Source organism: Leptodactylus fuscus, chromosome 6, assembly GCF_031893055.1.
Source record: "Leptodactylus fuscus isolate aLepFus1 chromosome 6, aLepFus1.hap2, whole genome shotgun sequence".
In the NCBI taxonomy this organism is placed as follows: Eukaryota; Metazoa; Chordata; class Amphibia; order Anura; family Leptodactylidae; genus Leptodactylus; species Leptodactylus fuscus.
In genome coordinates this window covers 151,329,521-151,350,033 of record NC_134270.1, presented here as the reverse complement: position 1 = coordinate 151,350,033, position 20,513 = coordinate 151,329,521, and the positions used below count along the sequence as shown (strand labels likewise).

At 43.6% G+C, this 20,513-nt stretch overlaps 1 protein-coding gene across 1 annotated transcript in view; it reads left to right on the top strand.

Annotated features, from left to right (window-relative positions):
* The window catches only part of LOC142208849 (arf-GAP with SH3 domain, ANK repeat and PH domain-containing protein 1-like), a 158,956-nt gene extending 138,815 nt beyond the window's left edge, over window positions 1-20,141 (top strand). The window contains exons 16-28 of the mRNA XM_075277613.1: window positions 3,894-3,985; window positions 4,113-4,299; window positions 5,816-5,901; window positions 6,004-6,119; window positions 7,228-7,295; window positions 9,489-9,596; window positions 10,259-10,484; window positions 13,574-13,732; window positions 14,970-15,036; window positions 15,190-15,245; window positions 16,004-16,152; window positions 17,562-17,684; window positions 19,582-20,141. Coding sequence (XP_075133714.1) covers window positions 3,894-3,985; window positions 4,113-4,299; window positions 5,816-5,901; window positions 6,004-6,119; window positions 7,228-7,295; window positions 9,489-9,596; window positions 10,259-10,484; window positions 13,574-13,732; window positions 14,970-15,036; window positions 15,190-15,245; window positions 16,004-16,152; window positions 17,562-17,684; window positions 19,582-19,656 — 1,512 coding nt within the window. The 3' untranslated portion in view covers window positions 19,657-20,141. The remainder of the gene's footprint in view (window positions 1-3,893; window positions 3,986-4,112; window positions 4,300-5,815; window positions 5,902-6,003; window positions 6,120-7,227; window positions 7,296-9,488; window positions 9,597-10,258; window positions 10,485-13,573; window positions 13,733-14,969; window positions 15,037-15,189; window positions 15,246-16,003; window positions 16,153-17,561; window positions 17,685-19,581) is intronic.
* The last annotated feature ends 372 nt before the right edge of the window (window positions 20,142-20,513 follow it).

The following is a 20,513-nucleotide window of genomic DNA, read 5'->3' as shown; positions in this document are numbered from 1 at the left end:
CGCCATGCGGGTCCTAGGCCTAATGTCGTCTTCAGCCAAGGCGGTCCCTTGGGCTTCATGGCATTTGCGTCCCCTTCAGATGGAGGTGTTGAGAGCCTGGAACAGATCTCCACGGGGACTGCACAGGAAGATCTGCCTTTCTCCCGGTACCCGTCTTTCCCTCAGATGGTGGAGACACCTGAAAGACGGAAGGTCCTCGGTCCAACCTCGTTGGACCCTGTTGACAACAGATGCGTCCCATACGGGATGGGGAGCCCACCTAGACGGCGGGACCGTCCAGGGTCTGTGGAGGAATCCAAAGGTAGGAACCTCCAACCTGAAGGAGCTAAAAGCAGTCTATCTGGTGCTGAAGTACTTTGCCCCTTTTCTCGAAGGGAAGGCAGTCAAGGTCCGGTCAGACAACATAACGACGGTAGTATACTTGAACAAGCAAGGCGGCACCAGGGTTCCAGCCCTACTGAGAGAGGCGAACTTGATTTTCACGTGGGCAGGGAAGAATCTGTCCCACATATCCGCTGTTCACATCAAGGGCTCCCTGAACATAGTAGCGGATCAGTTGAGTCGGGGTATCCCTGTATCAGGAGAATGGTCTCTCAATCAAGACAGATTCCAACAGATTGTCCAAGCATGGGGCCTTCCAGACGTCGACCTCATGGCAACCTGACTCAACGCCAAGGTGGAAACCTTCTGTTCTCTGTACCAGGAGGACAATGCCTTGGCAGTGGATGCCCTGTCCATCCCATGGAGGTTCAGGCTGATATACATTTTCCCTCCAGTTTCCATCATACCCAAGGTATTGATGAAAATCAGACAGGACCAAGTCTCGGGAGTTGCCATAATCCCGTTCTGGCCGAAAAGGACTTGGTTTGCCCAGCTCATGTGGATGAGTCAAGGCAGGTATTGGAGGCTTCCCCCCTCCCAGATCTGGTGACACAAGGAGAGCTGAGACACCACGATCTGAGGAGATTCAATCTGACAGCCTGGAGGTTGACCAGTCCCTATTAAGGAATAGAGGACTGTCTGAAGGCGTCCTAAGGACTTTAGCCAGCGCCAGGGCCAACTCTACCAATAAGAATTACCGTAGGGTCGGTAATATTTTCCAGGCCTGGTGCACGGATCACAAAGTGGACTCCTCCGATCCCCCTGTGAGGGCGATCCTGGATTTCCTTCAGGACGGCCTAGACAGAGGGCTTGCAGCTTCTACCCTGAAGGTACATGTGGCCGCTCTGTCCGCCTATCTGGGGAGGCGGTTGTCTCAAGATCCTTTAGTGAGCACCTTTATCAAAGGGGCAACTAGGCTGAGACCAGCAGTATCTGCTCCTGTCCATCAATGGGACCTCAACATGGTCCTAAAGGCACTTTGTGTTGCTCCATTCGAACCCCTGGAGGAGGTGGATCTAAAGTGGCTGACCTATAAGGTATCTTTTCTCCTCGCTGTCACCTCGGCAAAAAGAGTAGGGGAGCTTCAAGCACTCTCATCGGAAGCTCCTTACATTGCCTTCTTTGAAGACCGTGTTCAGTTAAGATTTCTGCCAGGGTTCAGGCCTAAGGTTTCTTCTAGGGCAAATGTGTGTCAGCTCATTTGCCTGCCAACCTTTTCCAGTACCCACTTCCCCTGAGGAGGAGAGGTGGCATACTCTGGATTTAGTCCAGAACCTGCAGATTTATCTTCAGCGCATGCGCGCTTTCAGGAGATCTGAAAACTTATTAATAAATTATGTAGTTTGCCATAAAGGCCGCAAGGCTTCTAAAGCAACCATCTCCCGCTGGGTGAAGGAAGCAATCAAGTTGGCGTTTGTGAAACAGAACTTACCTCCGCCCACTGTCCTAAGGGCCCACTGGACACGGGCAGTGTCGACCTCTTGGGCGGAAATCAAGGCTCTTGCCTTGGATTAGATTTGTGCAGCAGCATCCTGGTCTTCAGAATCGACTTTTGTGAAGCACTACCGACTTGATCGGTATAGCTCAGAAGCTACTGCCTTCGGGCGCACTGTATTACATTCTGCTTGTGTTTAATGTCCCACCCTTATGGGGATTACTTGCTATTTCCCCACATTGTGCCGCTGGTAGGGACGACAGGGAACGAAGGATTATGTAGATAATCTTGTTTCCCTTAGTCCTAACAGCGGCACAAGGATTCCCCCCCTATTGTTGTTTATTTGAAATGTATGTATTATTACTTGTTATTTACACACAGGGGGAGGTATCTGTGCCCTCTTAAAGGGAACGAGCCATGTGAAATTAATACATGGCTAATTAAAACTCCGCCTGTCCTACCAGCACACAGGGGCACGAAATACCCCACATTGTGCCGCTGTTAGGACTAAGGGAAACAAGATTATCTACATAATCCTTCGTTCCCTATCAGTATGTTTTTGGTGTGTGGGAGGAAACCCATGTAAACACAGGAAGAACATACAACCTCCTTGCAGATGGTGTCCTTGGCAGGATTTGAACCCAGGACACCAGCTCTGCAAGGTTGCAGTGCTAACCAATGAGCCACCGTGCTGCCCTATAAACGTCTCATATTGTGTAGAACTCAATAATGGACAACGTAAGGAAGACTCCTACGCCGAGCTGATTCTCTGCTGTGTTTCATTTCCCCCGTTCACCTCTGTGGGTGAATTGGGTCAGAGAAAAGAGAAGCCAATCTGTGATAAAATAGAGCGTGTCCTATTTTTTCACAGATCATGAACACCACACGGCTACGAAACTCAGTCATGTGAATAAGGTCATAGGATTAATCTTTTAGATTCTCTAAATGTCTTAAAGGGTGCAAGATATGAATTTAGCAGACTTTGTGAAATCCTGTAAAATATTTGAAAAATATGAAGAAAAAAAATCTAACAATTCACACTATACGATAAATGGGTGAAGTGGGAAATATTAGAGGGACATGCGTATCCATTGCTCCGTATATAGACCTGGTGGTGATGTTATTACGAATTGGTAGAATACTTGGGCTGAGGCCCCACGTTGCGAACACACAGCTTTTTTTGTTGCAGATTCTGCTGCGTTTTTTTGAGCCAAAGCCAGAAGTGACTACAAAAGGAATGGAGAATATATAGGAAGCTCTTATACCTTATGCTCCATTCATATCTGGCTTTGACTCAAAAATAAAGCAGCAAAATCTGCAACAATTCAAGGTGTAACATAAAAAATACATACTGGTCTGGCTTTGGCCCTCCCCTTTGTCTGCCGCCATTACTCACATACGTCACCGGCCCCTATCCAGTGACCGCTGAGGTCAATGATTGGTCTCAGTGTTCATGTGGGGCTTAGGGTAAGTTCACACAGGGTTTTTTGGTCAGGATTTTGAGCCCATATCCACCTCAAAATCCTGACCGAAAAGATGGCTCCCATTGAAATCAATGGCAGCTGGTCAGTTCTTTTTTCCAGTAGTCGTTTGTTCCGGCTCCCAGAAAAAAGAAGCAAGATGCTCATTCTTTAAGGCCAATTCGCCTCACAACATCCACCTGAAGACACTCTCTCCTCCCGACTAGGCTCATTCATTTGGACCTAATCCGGAGCAGAGTGCGCGACTGGATGTTGATGCACTGCACTGGCATCCAGCCGCAGCTACCCGTATTTTGGACCAGAACCTGAAGCGGCCTCCTCTTCAGGTTCCGGTCCAAAAAACCTTGTGTGAACTTACCTTTATTGGGCCCTAGGCATGGCATACAACAAAATGGACTTCAGTGGCAAACATGAGAATGCCAGGGGCAGGTGAGTTTTTTTGGTTACCCCTGCCACAAGACCCTCAGTAGATTGTCCAATTCCCTGACAACCCCTTTAAGGTCTAGGATTAGGTTGTGAGAAAGTTAAGATTTTTTATATAACATTTTATGATGGACAAACTCCGCTTTTATCCCATCCCCATTGTGTCTTTATAGCTAGCCAAAAATGTTGGTAACTCTGGATTCAATGACATCGTAGAAGCCAATCTCCCATCTCCGGCAATCAAACCCACCATAGACAGTGCCATGTAAGTATATGTGGTCCTTTTAGAATTTGTATGGCATCTTGTGTTGTGTATCTGAGTATTAGCATTTGGCGGCTCCTGTAAATACATAGACCAAATGACAATATTCATTTTTTGGTGCATGTAATAGGACCACTAGGAAAGACTTCATTAACTCCAAGTATGTGCATTGGTTATATACAAAAAGAAGTAATGCGCACCCATTGACGCGGCTGCACGATCTTCAAGATGCTGTCCGGTTTAAGGATGTTTATGCACTGATCCAGGCCTATGCAGAAAAGGTTGATTTAACAGAGCCCCTGCCACAACCAGCACAGGTAACTCTTAAATACATCATAGATATCACATATTAATATTTAAAATTAATTAATTTTAAAAAATCTAGAAACAAGAAATAAATGGCCGTTCCTCAATATTGTATCAGTATTAATAAAGTAGGTAAAGAACTTTTAAGTTGTTTTATACAATCTGAACATTATACAAATATATTACCGTATATACTCGAGTATAAGCCGACCCGAATATAAGCCAAGGCCGCTAATTTTACCACAAAAAAACTGGGAAAACTTAAAGACTCGAGTATAAGTCGAGTGGGGGAAATGCAGCAGCTACTGGAAAATATCAAAAATTAAAATGGACGGAGTTTTTGGGTGCAGTAGATGCTGGGGAAGGGGGGGGGGGGTGTTTTGGTTGTCTGTCTGCCCCCTTCCATGAGCTTGAGGACTGTCCCCCCCCCCCCCCCACTTGGAATTCAACCTGGCTTAATATAGGGTATCTCCAGTGCTCCTATTAACCCCTTCCCGGCGGAATAGGAGCACTGCAGATCCCCTATATTCAGCCCCGTTGTAGGCAATTTGAATTCCAAGTGGTGGGGAAAAAACCCCAGTCTTCAAGCTCAGGGAAGGGACAGATAGACAACCAACTCCCTTCCCCAGCACCTACTGGAAAATATGTTCCCCTGTAGTCTGCAATATGTTACTCTAAAGGACTGGAGATTCATGGACGTCCACAGGAATATGGCGCCTGGACCCGCGGCAGCTGAAGGCGGAGAGCGATGAGCAGCTGCCCCTGAACCATCTGTCCACAGGAAGATGGCGCTCCCTGCGGGTCCGGACCAGCGGCAGCTGAAGGCGGAGAGCGACGAGCAGCTGCCCCCTGGAGCTGCCGCAGGAGCCTGCTTCTCCGTCTGCATGTTTCAGTACCTGAGCGGCACCGTACCCCCCAAGCTTAACAAATCTCTAACGAGGCATACGATACCACGGGCAGAGATGACACCCTATACCGTCACGGTGTGGACGGTGATGCGGCCAGCCGGCTCGCGTTGAATCATATAGAGGGTGGAATCGCCACATGGGATTAACCGCCTGTACGCGTTTATTACATCCCCACTGAATCAAGGTTAATGTATTCACAGCCCAGCTTGACACGAGTATAAGACGAGGGGGACTTTTTCAGCACAAAAACTGTGCTGAAAAACTTGGCTTATACTCGAGTGTATACGGTATATCCGATATTCCCTTACAAACACCCTTGGGTACTCAGGGTACTTGGGCTATGTTAACAGATATTAATAGTTATCATATGTGAATACAACCTTTATGGAAATGTGGCTACAGACTCCATTTGTTACTAGATTTATGCCTAGACTAACTTTTATTTCCAACTTTTTCTTTTTTTTTTCAACTGTAATTTTTATTGGAAAAACATTTTCAGTATATGGAAAAAAAACAATACGAAAGTCAAAGAATAAATCGTACACGAGTTCCAACTTTTTGATTTGTCTATTGCCATATGTTCAGTATTGTTTACCGGATTATTTTATTTTTTATTTAGGAGGCCGGTGAGACCATTCTGCATTTGGCAGTGTTATTGTCAGACCGAACTTCGCTACATATTGTAGATTTTTTGGTGCACAACAGGTAATTATTGATTATGGGAAGACCCATTTATTTCTACTAAAATATGCTTGTTTTATATGATATCTATATGTTTATCTAAAATATACATATTTATTTCTACAGTGGAAATCTAATAAAGCAGACTGTCCGAGGCAACACCCCGCTTCACTACTGCAGCTTATACAACAAAACCGAGAGCATGAAACTCTTCCTGAGAGCTAAAGTCAATGTCAAGATAAGTGAGTACCAGTTATTACCAGTAGACCTATATGCTTAGTCCAGTTTGACATTTCTGATGGAACGGTGCCATAAAGTTAGGGCCTAAATGAACAGCCAACCCCCTCTCTTCACCCCAAATTAACTCACAAACTAAAAGTCATAGGGATCCCTTGCATCAGGAAAAGTGAATAGAAACCATTTTCATTATGTTAGATGTAAAGCCTACATTGTACATAGTAAGATAGTAGATGAGGTTGCATGAAGACATGGGTCCATCAAGTCCAACCTATAACCCTACAGTGTTGATTTAGAGGAAGACAAAAATCCTTATGAGGCTGATGCCCCATGTTAGAGGAAAAAAACCCTTCCTAAACCCGGCAATAGGTATAAAACCCTGAATCAACTTCCATTGCCCAAGCGCTAAGACCCCTAATCCATAATATTACAATATTCCAGGTAAGAATGGTTTCAGAAACAGAAAGATTAATAGTTTATTTTTGTCAATTAACAAAATCATGTGAATGAAGAAAATATAAATCTTACGTCCCGTCAGTATTCGGTGTGACCTTTGCTTTTTGCTTTCCATCAGTTGGTACTTGCAGACAGTTTTTGTAGGAACTTGGCAGGGAGGTTGTTCCCGCCATCTTGGAGAGCTAAGCACAGATCTCCTGTGGATGCAGGCTTGCTCCAATCCGTCTGTCTCTTCATGTCATCCCAGACAGACTGGAGGATGTTGAGATCAGGGCTATATCTGTGGGGGCCGTATCATCACTTCCGGGACTAGGGCCATACTAACAGATGCTGATGGATATCATCTGTGAATATGACCTTTACGAAAATGTGAATACATCCTCCATTTGTTTCCAGATTTATGTCTAGACTAGTTACTATCCAGCTTTCAAGCCATTAGTTTGATACCCATGGGTACTTAGGGTATTTGGGCCATGTCATCAGATACTGATAGTTGCCATCTGTGAATATGACCTTTACTGAAATGTGAATACATCCTCCATTTGTTACCAGATTGATGTCTAGACTAACTTTAATATCCAGCTTTCAGGCTGTATGATTCCTCAGGTGTTTTTTTTTTTTCATTTTTTTAAAATTACATTTCCATTTATTTTATAGAAAATGAAGCTGGGGAAACTGCACTGGATATTGCCAGACGTCTCAAGCATTCTCTCTGTGAAGATTTGGTAGGAAAAATTAAAATGGTGACACTTTGACAACTGGCTAAGCTGGAGATGAGCTGTAGTTACACATTGGTAGCAGACAAAATATTGTCTAAAAACTGGACAGTCTCAAACTGCGCCAAATTAACAAAGTGTCTGATGCTGTTTGATAAATAGTTGTATTTTTCGACTATATATATGTGTATTCTAACTTTACATCTATTAGTTGGCTTAGTTTACATCAGAAAAGGGCAACAAATTTGTCAACATTTTTTATCACATGGCTGCGGGAATTAGACCACACCCACTTTCAGATGACGGACTTCTGGGTCATGTGATCGGTGTCTCAGCCCTCGTACACATCTGCATTGGTATTCCGTCCGAGGGAGTCCACATGAGGAACCCCCGAATAGAATACTGAACGCAACTGCAAGTGGTGTGAAGTAAAAGCACACGGATCCCCATAGACTATAATGGGGTCCGTGTGCTTGCCACATACTGCCCGCACTAATCATGCGGACAGGAAAGTAGATTGTGAACTACTTTCCTGTCCGCATGATCCCTGCAGAGATCTGGCAGCAAGCACACGGACCCCATTATAGTCTATGGGGATCCGTGTGCTTTTACTGCACACCGCTTGCAGTTGCGTTCGGTGTTCCGTTCGTGGGGGTCCTCATGCGGACTGCCCTGGACGGAATACCAACGCAGATATGAACGAGGTCTTAGACATTTCCCTTCTGTTAATTCCACTCCTGACTTTGGTTTAAAAAATAAAACACTGAAAAATCTGCAACAAAATAAAACAAGCATTTTCACAACGTGGGGCCTTAGCCTAAGAGATCTTCCATTCCATTTAATAATGTCTCATCTCATCTCAGTCTCATCTCTTACATCTAGTGAAAAGCGGAATCCCATTATAGAGAAATTATAGGGGTTTTTGTGTCTTTTTATACCCCCTTAACTCTTAATTGCTTTCACAGCTGCTGCTTGACATTGAGCACTTCTGCTTAGACTAGCCTCGTCCTTCTCTTGCTCTGCATTTGTCTAGCCCATTAGCCAAATCCGACAGCTGCCTAGATCTCAGGAGAACCACTTCATATTCAAGTTTCTCAGTTATAACTAAATAGAGACCCTTAAAATGCGATTTATTTCATATAGAGTGATTTACGAGGTGATATTGCATAGAAGTCAATGGGGGGTGAAGTTAATCTTCCCTCTATACTAGAATACTAGCATAGATGGAAATAGCTGCGGCACATCTTCGGCACACGGCCCTTTCTTGCACTTCCATTTCCCTCTTTTACAAAAGTAAGAGGTGGGGCCTCGGCCTGACAGATATATTATAAAATATAACTCCTCACTGGGGTTATATAGAAATCTACTTTAGTTCTGAACTGGGGGAACTGGTGTAGATTTCCGTTTTGTCATGTGGGAGCCCCTATGAATTATGAATCTATAGTTCAGACACAGTTCGTGTTAGTGGAGCAATGGATTAAGACTGGTGTACAGAACACCTCAATACGCTTAAGGGTTTATCCAGGATATTTTAGTATTGTGGCAAGAGGCTGAGGAAGGTGGAAAAAAAACTCCATACTCACCTTTCCCTGGTGCTGCGTTGTCCTAGTCCACGCTGCGATCTTTTCCGCAAAGTGGGGATGGGATTCATATGAATCCCATTCACTTTGCCTGCACTGTACAACACCGCGATTTTTCCCGCAGTGTCTCCGCTACGGGCAAATCGCGGCATTTCTGGTCCATGGGGCCCCGGCCTTAAGGTCTGTTCATTGGGATCCCAGTAATCTCTTGATGCCCTATAATAAATTTACATTGACACGTGAAGAGGAATCCGCCTGCTTTTTTTTCCCGCTAGCGATTATTTTTCAGGTAGCCGGAAAAAGAAGCGACATGCCCTATCTTCCCGCAGATTCTGCGGCTGAATCAGCCACGGCACGAAACCCACTCCGGGTTAGGCCCATTCATTCAGGCCTCATTAGGAGCGGGTTGCTGCAATGGGATGCTAGTGCACTGCATTGGCATCCCGTTGCGGCTAGCCACGCAGAGAAATCATACAGTAGAAAAGGTATCGACCATGTGAACTAGCCCTAAGTGAATAGACCAAATTCTAGAGTCACCCAAATACAGTAAATGTTTGGGTTTTGTTTTTTTTTACCAAGCTTTTGTTTTTTTTTCTTACTGGATATTGTTTCTATTCACCAGCTTCTCCAAGCACAGAACAATCAGTTCAACATGCGTGTCCACGTGGAGTACGAGTGGCTGCTGCGCCAGGATGACATGTATGAAAGCGATGATGATCTTGATGAAAAGGTTAGAACGAGACAAATTGTTGACTATTGAAAATACACTAGAATTAAACTGTACAATCTTCTACGCAGCAAATAAAAAATGAGCTCTTTGTGTCTGTATTAGCCCAATAAGCAGCATAATACTGCATAAATACTGTGCAAATGTTCTAGGCAGGGGTGGGAAATTGCTGCACGGCAAGAATGCTTCCAGAAATAGAAGGGTTAACAGTTTATTTCTTTCAATTAACAAGATGAAGTGAATGAAAAAGAAAAATGGAAATCTCATCAATATTTGGTGTGACCGGGACGTGATGATATGTCCCCTTACAGAGCCCTGATCTCAACATCATCGAGTCTGTCTGAGATGACATGAAGAGACAGAAGGATTAGAACAAGTTTACATCCATAGAAGATCTGGGCTTAGTTCTCTAAGATGGCAGGAACAACTTCCCTGCTGAGTCCCTTCTAAAACTGCAAGTGTAGCAAGAGGAATTATTGGAAGGCAAAGGTCACAGGTCACACCAAATATTGATGGGATTTACATTTGTCTTTTCTTCATTCATTATAAACTATTAACCCTTCTATTTCTGAAAGCATTCTTGCTTCGCAGCCGTTTTTCCAAGCCTGCCTAAAACTTTTGCACACCACTGTATATGCATTTCTAAAGTATTTTTATTCTTTTAGCTGGGCCCTGTTAAGAAGGAGAGGTCTCTGCGGCCATACAGTTGTTTCCAGTCACCCAGCGCTCAGTTCTCAGACAGGGGGCTTCCCACGTCATTTTTAAGGCGAGCATCTCAGGTCTCTCAAGACTCACGCTATGATATAGGCGGAGGACAATCCTGCACTGAAAATGCCATGACCCCGACAGCTCCCTTCACGCCCCCACTGCCTCCACGTAATCCCATTAGAGGTATGCACACCTAGAAAAGTGGCACTTGTGTTATAGAGTTACAGCTAGCATGGAAGGCTATGAATGACTGGTAATAGTGTGTGTGGGCGGATTAGAGATTCAGGTAAGGGGAAACTTTGGCATGCTGTTTCTTTGAATCTATGAAATCCTTATCACCAGAAGAGAGGGAACTTAGTTGACTGTGTAGTAACTTAGTAGAGAGTAAACTCACCCTCCTGCTCAAACTAAAAAAAAATCACAATAAATACATGAACATAACCATATTTATAGACAATTAAACTTAAACATTTTTACAAATATGAATAATTATAATATAAAAATCTGTTTTGTTTTTTTTAAAGATTTTCTCATCTTAGTGGTGACATCTATTGTCTTAATCAGTTACCAATGGATATGACCATGACTGCAGGAACTTTCTAAGGACCAGAAACCCAGCTATGATGTCCTTATTGTTGACAGGTTATCAGGCAGGGACACTACATGTATGAGAAGATAACCCGGACACAATAAGGACATCATGGCTGGTTACGCTAGGTTCACACCTACGTTCTACTCTCCGTTCTGTGCTTTCCGTCTTCTGCATGCCAGAAGACGGAAAGCACAAACCGGATCCGGCCATGAGCGGCGGTGAGCGTTTTATGCTCTCCGCCGCAAAACCGGATTGTTTAATCCGGACACAGAGTACTTCATGTCCGACTCTGTGTCCGGATTATAAAACCCGGTTTCGCGGCGGAGAGCGCAAAATGCTCACCGCCGCTCACGGCCGGACAGCTTTCTCACCCATTCAAATGAATGGGTGAGAGAGAATCCTGCAGGTTTCCATCTCCTGCTTTGTTTTATGCAGGAAACGGAAACCTGCAGTACGGAGAGCACAACGCAGATGTGAACGAGCCCTGATCAGGAGGACACTATATGTATGAGAAGATAACCCGGACACAATAAGGACATCATGGCTGGTTATCAGGAAGACACTACATGTATGAGAAGATAACTCGGACACAATAATGACATCATGGCTGGTTATCAGGAGGACACTACATGTATGAGAAGATAACCCGGACAGAATAAGGACATCATGGCTGGTTATCAGGAGGACACATGTATGAGAAGATAACCCGGACACAATAAGGACATCATGGCTGGTTATCAGAAGGACACTACATGTGTGAGAAGATAACCCGGACACAATAAGGACATCATGGCTGGTTATCAGGAGGACACTACATGTATGAGACGATAAACCGGACACAATAAGGACATCATGGCTGGGTTTCTGAGAAGTCCCAAACCATAGAAAGTTCCTTCATTCATGGTCATATCCAAACACTAGCAAAGACAAGTACACAAAGAACCAATCCTATAACTACACCCATAAATCGAAAAAAAAAACATAACTGTGACAAAATTCATAAAAAGACAAATACCTCATGACGCTGTATAATATATCCATATTTCATCACATATTACATAAATAAATAAATAAAATTCAAGAATAATTTAAGCAAAATTCAAAATGGCAGCATACTAAAAGAAGGAAGAATGGATTTTCATTCTATTTATTTTATTACCTTGTTATATTACAGTGCTGTGAGAGGCCAGAAATCCCTGTGCTCCGCTTCTGTTACTGACAAGCTGACTCTCTTGGTCGCCCACCTAGATTTACTCCTTCTTGTTCATACATAGAGTAGAGCTGGGTCGTTCATGTGACCCAGAGTTAGGTTGTCGGCAGCAAAGGCAGAGCCCAGGGATTTCTGGCCCCCGCAGCGCAGTGCAAATCCATCTATCTATCTTATTATGCCTCCATTTTCATTCTGTTTATTTTCTCTTTTTCTATTTATTTTTTTAATTATTTGTTGTTATTGAATTATAATTTGCTAATAATTTAATATAATTGCGATATCATTTTAATTATATTGCAATTTTATTGTTTTTTTGGATTATTATACTATTGGCACGTGTCCAGGTATAACGTATACACAGATTATTTATTGATCTAATAAAAGAAAAGAAAATTTAGGCTTGAGGCAAGTTGAGAGCCAGGAATCTTTATCTCTCAGGGGTAACACACACTGAGGATAAACACGAGAATCCTGAGGTCTACCTCCTTCACACGTAGTCAGAATGTGGAAACATCTGCAGTTTAGAGGTAGAACACCAGCGCAAGAGTATAGCGAGCCTGTGGCTGTCTAGTAATCCTGGCTTCCAGCAAGACTGTGTGATATCTAGTCTGTAAATCCAGATCCAGAACTGGAAAAAAAATTGAAAACATTTTCTGGTTTTGATGCAATTTTGGTTATGAAACGGTCATCAAAGCTAGGCTGTACATACCACAATGCTAGCCAGTGGGGCCCTTGGAGAGAGGGGGCCTATTCCCTTTGCTGTCCAGGGAAACTGGTGCAAGGGCAATGTCAGACTGGGGTGTCCCCAGTGGGGGCCCACTGTACAGCTGCATACAAATATTACACAGATTTCTAAAATGTCTCCAAACCCTTGCCTCTTGATTGTTTTCGTCCAAGGCCCTGTCAGTAGTTGCTGTCAGGCTCTTGTCTAGGACTACGATCCTCAAAGCTCAAAGCCCACATAGCAAATGTCAGGTAGAAGAAAGACACAGTAAGATGTGTCCAGGGAGTAAGGATACTGGTTGTCCTGACTCTGCACATACATGTCATGTCAGCCGCCCAATGTGTCTACTGTACATAAAATAAACTGGGTAGTTTCTTAAATAATCCCAGTATCTTATACTGGCATATAGACTGGTTGAGATGTATATGATGAGTATCTAAGTGTCCCCGTTCCATGGCAGGGTGACCTGAGGGCCCTCCCTGCTCAGGGGCCTACCAGTTGATTCACCTGTGGATCAGACTAAGCCTTAGCAAAGATCATGGTAGAGGAAGGAGAACACACACTAGGCACTAGATTCATCTTTTTTCCTGTACATATATTATTACATATGGGGATATACATACACTTTACATGTGGCTTCAGGGTTATAAATTCAGGGATAGGATTTAGTTTAGGGAGAGTATGATAGCCTTTTGTTTATGTATACAATTTTATGCATGCATATTATTGTTTTGTTTTTTTCTTAGCACCTAATGTACCCCCACCTCCACCCCCTGCCAGCCCCTCACCTGTCCCCAAAAAGCTGCCTGCCACACCTCCATTGACTACAAAGCACAAGAGGGCACTATCAGAGCCTGCACCCGTCATTCCACACAGCCCCTCCAGTCAAAGCAGTCTCCACTTTGGTAAGGGCTACTTCAGCTAGGCTGTTGAGTATATTACACTAGAACATGGTGATAGTTTTACTTATTTATTATGTATCTGCTAAGTGCTAAATAATAGTATCTGGGCTGCGAGTCCTACATAGGTTTCAGGGTAGGCCTCTCTGTGTAATCTAATATTTTTTATTACTATTATTAATTTCTACTATTATGTCAGATTATTATTGTTATGTTTAGTTTTGTGTGTTGTCCTAAATGTATTCGGACAGTGGTTAGCTATCTGCTTGGCTGGATATGCTGGGTCTGGGAACATTCCCTTTAATGGACAGGGTGAAAAAGAAATAAAAGGTTATCCATTGTGAGCAGACATTCAGGTACACCAGTGCTAGTAAAGATTCGAGTTATATAAAGGGGCCGTCCAATACTACATATTGATAACCTGTCCTTATGATAAGTCGTCAATAAGAGATCATTGGGGTCTGAAACGCAGTACCCCACCAATCTGCTGATATCAGCAGTGTACAGAGCTTGCTTCATACAATGCAAGGCACAGATTTAGTGTGAGGTCCTTTCGTTGTGGTGCGAGACAAGGTAGGGACTAGAGATGAGCGAACACTATTCGAAACTCCTGTTTCGAATAGCACGCACCCATAGGAATGGATGGAAGCGGCCGGCACGCCGACTTTGCTGGCCGCTAAACCCCCTGCGTGCCGTCTGCGTCCATTCATTCCTATGGGTGCGTGCTATTCAAAACGGGAGTTTCGAATAGTGTTCGCTCATCTCTAGTAGGGACGTCTCAACCAGTCCAGTTTCCTGGCTTAAGTTAAACAAGAAATCTACACTAATTCCTAACTGGCATAGATTTCCATTTTGGCCCCGGGACCTGTGACAGATTTATGAAATGGCCGCAGTCTCTTCATAAATCACTCGTTCCCTTCGCCGATCAGGCCGTTTTTTAAGACTGAGATACAATATGCCAATCTTAATAAATTTCCCGCACTGTGTATGGACTGTGTTGTGCTATTGCAGCTCCAGACTCCATACACTGGGCAGATATCAGCCACTCTGTGGCAATGTCAGGTCTCATATTTATGGTTTATCCTATATCCTATAAACATGTAGTCTTGGACCTCTTTAAGTTAGTCATGGATGCATTCAGTGACGTGAGGATCTTGAATATACTCTGTTTTAACCCCAGAGCAAAATGTGTCATCTTCTTGTGTATAAGATAGAAAAGTCAGATGTTGTCTTCATATTCCAGATTACGGCTCATGTTGCACTTCTCCATCTAAATTTCTCCAATCAGAAGTTGTATCTAGGAGACCAAGGTGAGTATCTTCCATGGTGTATAGGCTGCGGGATGGTAGGCCTCAGGCCTTGTTGAAGTTCTGCCTCCTCTGCATGTACTATCTGCCTTATTTATATTACATTACCTTTCTTTGTAGCTTTATATAGTTCTGTTTGTCTCTTGTGTTCTACAGCATTGGATCTCCAAAACTCAGTAGTCTTCATGAAGTACCCGAAATCCCACCAAAAGGTATGTGTTCCTGACTCACGAATGTGACACTGTATTCTATAATATGTATGACACCTCTTCTGCCCTCTGTGTGGCAGAGACTGAACTCTATGCCATTCTTGCCAACATTCACTACTGGGGCTCCGAGGTAATGGAACACAAAAATTTTTGAGTAAGGCCACATCTCTATTGGTGAGACCTTGCCCACTGTGTTTGGTGTGTTACCCCCCCTTTTGTTTATGTCACACACCCTTTTGTGATATTGACAGTCCAGTATACTGGCCATAGTTATGAACAGCAAATAATCGTGTGCCCATGTCATGTAGGATAACAAAGAACCCTCCAGAGGCGGGAGCAGTAGTTTTGCCCACTCTTTCAGGACCCCTTTTCTTTGGGAGCCTCGTAGACATTTAGGGATTGTTGGCAAGTATGATCTTTGCCAGCTAGGAGTTATTCTAGATTTTAGCTATAATTTATGCCACTTTCTGGCATAATTATTGTAAGTCTATTGGGCCACAGGTCATGTCCTCTCCTGCCCTGACATGTTCATAAAAGATGCTCACGGTGCAAATCGACAAAAATTTGGCGCAAAAGCAGATATGGCCAAAAATTGTGACTTTTTAATGCCTCTTTCTGGCATAAACTTTTTTTAAAAAAATAAATTCCCAATCTGAAGAGCGTTGGTCACATGACACAGAAGAGAGTGGATAAAAATATTTGTTTTTCTAAGTTTTTATAAATTCTGTTCATTCACAGTTATGTCTTTCTCTGTTTACCAGTGGATTATAGAACAGAAGGGTATTCAAAGCCAGGAAACCAAAGACCAACCCAGAGTAATGTATCTCCAGGGTCATCAGTCACTGAACTCTACCATGTCCCAACCCCCAGCCAGGAGCCCCCTCTGCCTATGCCACGGAGGATGAGCCTGGTAAGACTTCTTTCTTAACCTTCCTTATGTGACCTCTTTTTAGAAAATTGTTGGCCGACTAGCTAATAGGTTATCACGATTTTCCTAGAAAGGAGCAAATTATTTTAAAGTGTTTTAAATTAATGAAAGTGTTTTATTTTTATACAGCCATAGTTTGTAATATATTTTATTTGTATACGTTAGTAAAGAAAAGTGCTTGTTTCTTCACTTAATTGCCTTCTTCTGCCACTGATTAAATCTGTACAACAGAAGTCTATGGAGAGGGGAGGAGGAAGAGAGACATCAACACTACAGAGAGACAACTTTATTTCATTCAAATCAGAGAGATATCTGCATTATAAAGAGACCCTTCTCTTTCACAACACAAGAAGCGTCAATTTATGGATGGAGAAGGAGAGGGACAAAGGTATGAAGCGGTCTACAGCATTAAGTGAGCAATTCTGAAGAATGAATATTAAATTCTAATAACCCAGCTGTGTGGTGAAAAAGAACTATCTCTCTATACTGTAGATGTCTCTTAGCAATGTTGTGAAAGAAAAGGGTCTCTCTATAGTGCAGATGTACACAGTCCAGTCACCGCCTTTGGCAGAGCGGCCGCTGCGAGACGTGCAGGAAGAGAGGGGATGTTGTGGTGATGTTCACTGGGATGTTGAGCCATGCCGACTCCAGTGCCGTGGCCAGCTGCGGTAGGTTACGCGGTTGAGCATCCATGGCGCGAACAACCCAATCGAGGTGGTCCCACAGATTCTGAACTGGGTTCAAGTCCGGAGAATTTGCTGGCCAAGGGAGTACGGTAAACTCATCCTGGTGCTCCTCGAACCACGCACGTACACTGCGAGCTTTATGACACGTCGCATTGTCCTGCTGGTAGATGCCATCATCCTGAGGAAAAACAATTAGCATGTAGGGGTGAACATGGTCCAAAAGGATAGATGCATACTTGTGTTGATCCATCGTTCCTTCCACAGATGGCTGATGACACGGGCCTTCTGCAATTGGTTATTTAACGTTGACATCAAACGCTGGTCTCATTAATATGACTGGACTGTGTATGTCTACTTTGAGTGAAAGAAAGCTGTCTGCACTGTAGTATTTCACAACACAGCTGAGAGACATCTGCACTAACTAGGTTATAAGGAATTACTATCCAGCCTTCTCCTGAGCAGAATGACGGCCTCTTATCTCTGTCCCTCTCCATAGAAATTGAAGCTCCTTGTGTATGGAATCACTCAGGTAAGAAGTAAAGACGGGAGTAATAATCAAAGACAGGCAGTTTTCTTTAGTGAAGTACAGTATATTGCACTGAATAATGCTGAAAGCTTGTCAGTATTTACCCAGGTTCATTCTTACCCTCCTGATCACATACTCCTACAAGTATCTTATGTGTTGTGCTTTTTCTATTTCTTAAGAGCAAGCCAAAGCTGCGTCGGGTTAAGGCTTTATTTGACTGCACTGCAGATAGAGAAGATGAGCTCACATTTAGTATAGGAGAAATTATTGTAGTCACAGAAGAGGAGGATCAGAACTGGTGGGTAAGTAACTACATCATGTATTGTCTTTAACATGGTTTGTGGCCAGCGACCCCCTACCTGGAATAATCCTTATGTCCGCCTTGATCTTCATGCTGAGAGATCACAAGATCTCAGAGTCTGATATTGGAAATCCTCTATTTAGTGCAGTGGGACTACATGTACAGACCTCTATGCATCTATGCAAATTGTTTTTAGATATACCTGAAGAAGAAGCCGGGAGCTTCTAAACGTTGTAATCTACCATCATTATTAGTTAGCCATTAAAAAGGTATCAACTACTGAAGACTCTCAAGACAAATGGGATCAGGACTGTGAGGTCACTGAGCATCAAAGAATAATTTCCCAGATTACGGTAGTTTTATTATAAGGAAGACGACAGTCAATATTATAAAGGGACCTCTAGCTGCTTCTGACATGATGGTTTTAGTAAATAATTGCATTTTCCACAAAATAACAGCGCTGGGACTTCTTTTCTTATGAGTTTGTCTTGTGCTGTTCCTCTGTTATTCTTCCTGGAAATGTATGAATAAATAGACAGCTGGGTATCACCATGATACAACAAAGAGTTCTACAAAAAGCTGCCCAGGAATTTCATAAGAAATATGGGTTGTAAAGAGAGATGGCAGGTCCACATAGGGATAGTAATAAAGTATTGGAATTAACCTAGACATACTATTAAATGGGATTTCTGTCCCCAAATGCATATCCTGTTAATGCCCATGTAAGGTTACTCTCAGTGACGTAACTAGGAATGGCAGGGCCCCATGGCGAACTTTTGACATGGCCCCCCCACCCCCACCCGACCGATGTCGAAGACTCCAGCGACCGACCCCCCCACACACATTCATGTGCACTCTATTATACCCCATAGTGACCCTTGCACACAGTATTATGCCCCATAGTGGCCCCTGCACACAGTATTATGCCCCATAGTGGCCCCTGCACACAGTATTATCCCTCAGTGGCCCCTGCACACAGTATTATGCCCCATAGTGGCCCCTGCACACAGTATTATCCCTCAGTGGCCCCTGCACACAGTATTATGCCCCATAGTGGCCCCTGCACACAGTATTATCCCTCAGTGGCCCCTGCACACAGTTATGTCCCATAGTGGCCCCTGCACACAGTATTATGTCCCATAGTGGCCCCTTCACACAGTATTATGCCCCATAGTGGCCCCTGCACACAGTATTATGTCCTTTAGTCGCCCCTGCACACAGTATTATACCCCATAGTGGCCCCTGCACACAGTATTATGCCCCTTAGTGGTCCCTGCACACAGTATTATGCCCCATAGTGGCCCCTGCACACAGTATTATGTCCCATAGTGGCCCCTTCACACAGTATTATGCCCCACTGTGGACACCCATGAACAATTATTATACTCTGGGGTCTTTTTAGACCCCAGAGTATAATAATCGAAGACCCAAGGGGGGGGGGAATACAAACATAAAAAAAACACTGTCACTTACCTATCCCCTACTCCGCTGCAGTCCTCAGTGGTGTTGCCCATCTTCCTTGACATTCGGACCTCACATGCCCCAGGACGCAGGCCCTGGTCATGTGACATCAGGGACCTCATAGTAGTAGGCCTGAAGCCTGCCAGGAGCGTGGAAAGGTAAGTAACACAGTTTTTTTTATGTTCACTTACCTCTCCCGGGCCTCCGATCATTATACTCAGGAGGGCCTATTAAGAAAAAATAAATAAAACGCAGCGGTAGTAGCTGTCGCTGGGCCCCTAATGTCCCGGGCCCAGTGGGAGTTGCTACCCCGGTAGTTACGCCACTGGTTACTCTCTGTAAATATTAGTCCACATCAGTAAAAGTATCTCTGTTTTACAAAATTTCTGTCGTATTTGATGTCGTGACTCATTCCTTGCTCTTTGTATTTTTCCTAGAATGGCTACATCGATGGGCAGCTACATAGAAGAGGAGTTTTCCCAGCATCCTTTGTGCATATCATGACCGACTGAAAAGCACAATCCCATGGGCATTAGATGTATAGAGGGACCGTGCGAATGAAGGATTGAATTTGTATATATAATATTAAGACAGATCCATATATGTCTATATGGACCGGTGACTGGCTTGGTAGTGGCAGAGATAATGGCGAACGTTTGGGACATGGAGCAGACTCAACTGCAGAGGTCACTGTGGTCGTAAACCTTCCTAGAACATGGACCTGCACCATATATATGTGACTATCTAACCTGTGTTACAGTACGTACGACAGAGGGGATAATAGACATACATAGTATGCTTGTGCCGTGCCTTGTAACGCAATAGCTTTGTGTCATTTTTACAAACATACAGTATTCTTATTGTGTCTGCTTAGCCACTAAAATACTATCTATATATTTCACAATGTGGGGCAGTTCTGTCTCCTGTACAAGAGCTAACACTTCACTGCCATTAGACAGATATCCTCATCAATAAAGACCAAACCTCATTTCTATCTTTCACACCCTGCTTTTTTTGTACCATTAATTCTATACAAGATCTTAAAAATGGACATATATTAAATATGAGGGCAGCAGCAACCATTTTTTTCATGAAATAATTACTTGAAGGGGTTGTCTGGCCTGTAATTTTTTTTTAAAGGTTAGAATGTGATAAAACCCAAAAAATGGGATACACACATTATAACCCCCCTGCCACTCCCATTATGACACTTCCTATGTTCCCTGCTGGTCTCCACTTCCTGGTCCCATTTGACATAGAGGAAATGGCTGCTCATCCAATCACTGGCTTCAATGGTAACCGCCTCAGTCACTCATTGGCTGAACATCATTTCCTGTATGTTGAGAAGGACCAGGAAGTGGAGACCAGC